This window comes from Nematostella vectensis, chromosome 5 (genome assembly GCF_932526225.1).
Source record: "Nematostella vectensis chromosome 5, jaNemVect1.1, whole genome shotgun sequence".
NCBI lineage: Eukaryota > Metazoa > Cnidaria > Anthozoa > Actiniaria > Edwardsiidae > Nematostella > Nematostella vectensis.
In genome coordinates, this window is record NC_064038.1 from 8,900,860 (window position 1) to 8,906,119 (window position 5,260).

Consider the following 5,260-nt stretch of genomic DNA (forward strand, 5'->3'; position numbering starts at 1 on the left):
AGGTGAAACTTGTGTAATGGTAAATTAAATCTTTATGTTAAATAATGGGTGTAAAGAAAAACAACTACAGTTCCTTGTGGTGGAGGGTTTCCATTGTGGTTGGCATACTCAAAGCCCTGTACTGCATTTGGCATGGCACTGTAAATCTCGAAATATGAGATTTGCCCCTGGAGTATAAGCCTATCCAAGGCGGGTATAACGATTGGGCACTTCACAGCTTAGTACAAAAGAAAATAACTATGCAGGAAATGGTTGGACGTTTGAGTGAGTATTTTGTATTGACTTTAATATAATCAAACCATTTAGATAGTTATTTTCACTAAGCTTTCTCGAAACATAGATTAACACTTTTGCACGCAAAAAACAACAATAAATAACAGAAATGTGCTCACGAGCCAACAATAATGAAAAAAAAAAAGACCACAAGTGGTGCGTGTATGTCCAAGGCGGGTCTAGCAGGGCCGTAGCAGGGGGTGGGGCACTGGGGGCACATGCCCCCACCCCCCCCCCCCCCCCAATATTTTCAAAAATTATAAGGAAATGACCAGTAGGGGCGTGGCTGTGCCCCCCAATATTTTTTAATGTTTCTAAAACTATTAAGAGCGTAAAGATCTTTAGGGAAACAGTGATTCGGTCGTTGATGTAAATTAATAATTTAAATCAACCGTCAGTGGGAAATGTGTTGGTTTCTCAAGAAGGGCAATTATGTCTTAATAATAAAATTGATGCTCATTCAAATATTTCAAAATATCTTGCATTATATTAAATAAATTTGTTTTATTTTTTCCCGCATAGCCATAGGCACACTCATTCGAAGCATGGCTATGCGGGCAAAAAGTAAACAAATTTATTTAGTATAATGCAAGATAATGTGAAATATTTAAAAGAGCTTCAATTTTATTTATTAAGACATAATAGCCCTTCTTGAGAAACAAACACATTACCCACTAGGAAATATCACAGAGAAAACAGTTAGATTGTTAAAAGGTTTGCACGCAAATAAAGCAATATTCAAGTGCAGGAAATAACGGAATCGAGGGACCATCAAATCACTAGAAACATTCACAGCTAGGCGAATCAACACCTGCCTCACTAGAGAATAAAAATGCAAAGGAAAACTAAGTTCATTGCTCTAAAAATGGATAAGCAATTTCAAAAGCTGACAAACCGAATGCAGGAAATGATAGAATATCGTAATCAAGTGAGCATTGTATTCCTTCTTATCCATTCTAATAAGCCGGTAGACAACCCGATACCTTCCCAACAAAACACTAAGCCTGCTCGAAATGTGGCTAAGCTCTTTCGCACGAAATATGAAGTTGCCTCCACAGAAGAAAGGACGGGAGGCATAAACAAAATAAAAGATAATAAATTTGAATTGTCGACCTTTGGGTAAGGCGTAATGTATACGAATAACCTAAAACAGAGAACTGTCACTTAAAACCAACCCCTCCGGTGGGGGGTGGGGACATTTGTCTATTCGTACACTCATATTTCTTGTGTCGTAGCCCGCACTGGTTCGTGGGTAGTAAGGTACAAATGAAGAACTCTAGTCTCTAAAAGCTGTGTGGATGTTAAGAGACACAAAAAAATGCGACAGCATTTTAAACATGAATTTGTTTTAATTTACGCTTATTTTTGTTTCATTTATTTCATACCCATGAAGCACTGCGGGCTACAACACATGGATTCTCCGAGTGAGCCTCGCTTGAAATATGTGAAATATGTAAGAAAGCGGTTGTAGCACTAGCGTACAATACTTCAGTGTTTAAAACTAAAGTAGGACTTATGTCGAGAGATGCTGGATAACATTATTGTCGTATCCTGTGCTTTGTTTTATATGGCATAAAAAGCTTAACCAAAAAACACGTTCCGACACTCCTGCCAGCCTCACCTACGATCAAAACGTCATACAAGAGAAAGGTAAGAATATTATACCAGGGAGGCTTATATTTGCCGTCACCGAAATTGTGCTGGTCTATGGTAGATTCGTGGTCGAGGTCGATTTTGGTCGAACAGGCGAAACCAACTTCATCTTGGGCCTGAAAAGATGTTTTATTCCTTCCATTTTGAGATAACTGTTTAATTTTCTGTAAATGTTAATAAATTCACATATCCTCAACATTGTTCTTCTACAAAGCAATATTCGTATAAAATAGGTTTTTGTTATAATAAGGAAGTTCAATCTTTCTAGGATTTTCGGGCCGGAAAGTCGCTTTTTTTAAATTACTCTTTTTGCTCGCTCTTTTTTCACCTTTCCCGCAAGCGCTTCCACACCTCCTTGAAATGAGAAGGCATCGTGTTACAGAAATATTGCAGTAACTCTTATGTTGTTCCAGAGCCTCCAAAATATCAAAAGTCCGGATACGTCCAACAATTTTTACTTACTTGACCGCCACATGCGCATTTTTTTATACGGGTCACTATCGGTTGTTTTGAAACATTGTTATGGTTTATAATATTGTTTTTTACTCTTTTTTTTTGCTTTATTTGATATTCAAAATTTTTTTCCCTCTATACAGAAATCCTCTTGAAACAAGCTTAAGCAAACTTCAAAGGCAGCACTACATCTGTCTGAAGGTAAGCGCGCCCCGCAAGGGTTCACTTATCACGATATCTTATCTTATCAAGCACAATTTCTAAACACATCCCCAACGACTTGTGAAGAAATATTTTCTCTTTTCGCGTCTGTGTTAAAAAACGTCAATAGGCATTTTAAAAATTGTATGGATAAAAAGAAAGGTCGCTCTTTAGCTAAAAGCTATTGGATCACGATAACTCCAGGCCCGTTCCCAGGGGGGGGGGGGTCCACTTTCGGTTTCTCAATAGACGTGCTATTTGTAGACAAAACTATAAAGCATAAGCTAAGATTTCCTTGTTTGTCATTAATCCATAAGTAAGGCTTGAATTAGTAGCCAAATCCGACAATCTCCCGTGGAGATATTGCAAAGGCAAAAAAATTCCTTTTTGTTCTTTCGGGGGTGGTCAGATTTTGATCAGAAAACTCACTCCCCTCCCCCCAGAAAAATTAGATCCACTTTTTCGGACTTCGCCCCCCCCCCCCCAAGAACAATCCTGGACACGGGTCTGAACTCCCATCTCGTCTTCTGTCTTCGGTCAAATTCTTCTTTATACGGCAGCTGGAGTAACTGTGGAAAAAAGCATAATGAATATAAAAAAGAGGTCTTACCGACTATGCTGATGTCACTATGTTTATTCATTCCATTTCATACATTTCGTTTTTACGATACTTTTTGGCGTTTTTTGTTTTCTAATTTTTAAAAGAAAGACTAAAGAACTGTTTGTTCTCTACCCCCACCAGATGGATTCTACTGTCGACAATTTCACGCAAGGCGGAAATCTCAGTGCAGGACGAGCCTACGTCCTCACCCCACTAGACACTGGAACAAAAATAACTCTGACCACAATAACTTGTACTATCGGTGTCCTAGCGGCCATAAGCAACGCCATCATCATCTACTTCACAGTGACAGCACTTAGACGCCCGAGAGTGCTAGCCTTCAATCGCTCACACACCGCCTACTTTGTTATGAGTCTCGCCTGCTCTGATCTCTGCGCAAGTGGGATGACTATACCTGTTTATAATGCTGCTGAATTGTGGATAGACTTTGTAAACACAGACTTTATGTGTACAGTAGTGAGAGTACTCAACATTGCGTTTCCAATTATCACAATTAACAATCTTATCGTAATTTCAGTAGAGCGATATCTTTGCATGTTCCACCCGTTCTATATTCCATCCAGGCGAGTCGTGAAGGGTTTGATAGTTGGGGCGTGGGTAGCAGGTTTGGGAACAACTCTAGTCTTAACAGGAACCTACAAGCTAATCCCAAAAGCAGTTGGCGAAAATCACTTCTATCTTAAATGTTTATACGACACCACTGACCCCACCGCCAAGGCTCAAGTTATTGCATTCGTTTTATTGCAGTTTTTACTCCCTTTCATAGGTCTCGCTATCGTTAATATACGCATAACGAAATTCCTCAACAAGAGAAATCGCGTATCTCCCGAGGAGACCGGTTCAAACCTGAAGTCCGATGACTGGAGGTTAAAGAATTCTCGAATGTTCGTCACTATTGTTGCTACATTTATTGTCCCATATTTTCCGTGGTTCGTGTACACAGCAGTCAATGCTAACATCACCATTGCAGCCTACGAAGAGTTGGTTTTTCGGCATTGTTTTTCCATAATTGCGTTTGCCAATTGTCTAGTTAACCCAATTATTTATTTTCTTTTTTCTAAGGAATTTCGCAACAGGCTTTCCCGTGCTCTAAAGTTTATAGGTTGAAAAAAAAAAAACATATAAGGGATTTCGTAAAGTCAAAAAATAAATCAAAAACAACAAGAAAAACAGGCAAAATTCGGAAATGAGTCACGGAAAACTTTCTTCTTTTTGTTAACTAGACCCTGTGCACAGGGTTGACTGGGATACCTGAGATCTGCAATTTGTTTTGGGTAAGAAGGAATCTCTTGAGGTGGGGGTGGACACCCAAAGTGAGCTGTCACGCGGGAAATTATCGCAGGGTGTCGGGGCTACGCTACTGCTTGTCACGCGGGAAATTAATACTAGGTGATGGGTTTCGCTATTTTTATAACTCTAGCATTTCAATCAATTTACCGCCAACTTATGCCGGGAGTTATTGATGCGATTTGTTTAGTTATGAGTCAACGGGAATTGGCCCCTCCCCAATTGTAGGCGGGTCCATATTGTTTTCAAGATATTCGTAAATCGAGCACCTATGCCCGTCCCGTATTCATCAACCACCAGTAGAAAGTTGGTTTTGACTTCGGGAGCAGGTAACTCTAGGTATCGTATAGGTCTAATGAAATTCTGGTATAGCCAGAATTGGTATAAAGGAAACAAGTGCAAAAATGATTTGAATGTTGTCAATCATTCTGGTCACGCAGGAAGATTGTCATGAACACTAGCACGGCAAGCATGAAGTGCGTTACCTCCGAAGTGAACAATAATCGCATAATCATTATGTAGGTCTCGGCAAGTCCAAGAGTAACCCACTGGCATGCCTGCGTTGGAAGGCGGTCCTTCGAACAACCATTGGCTGAGAACCTTTATCCAAACGAAACGAAACGTTTTTCGGGTTGTCAGTGAAGGTCTCTCGTTTGGGCTTGCCGTCATTAGAAAGCATTAAAAAGGGATACGGTAATACCCATCTTCATCTTAAAATTACTTGTGTAAAGTAGCGTTTGTAACAGCGACCAAGTAAACCCGGTACCGTCC

At 39.8% G+C, this 5,260-nt stretch overlaps 1 protein-coding gene across 1 annotated transcript; it reads left to right on the forward strand.

Moving 5' to 3' along the window:
• The first annotated feature begins 1,558 nt into the window (after window positions 1-1,558).
• Window positions 1,559-4,368, forward strand: LOC5518159 (QRFP-like peptide receptor). Its single transcript, XM_032362643.2, has 3 exons — window positions 1,559-1,923; window positions 2,523-2,580; window positions 3,323-4,368. The coding sequence occupies exon 3, from the start codon at window positions 3,323-3,325 to the stop codon at window positions 4,307-4,309; it is 987 nt and encodes a 328-aa protein (XP_032218534.1). The 5' UTR covers window positions 1,559-1,923; window positions 2,523-2,580; the 3' UTR covers window positions 4,310-4,368.
• The last annotated feature ends 892 nt before the right edge of the window (window positions 4,369-5,260 follow it).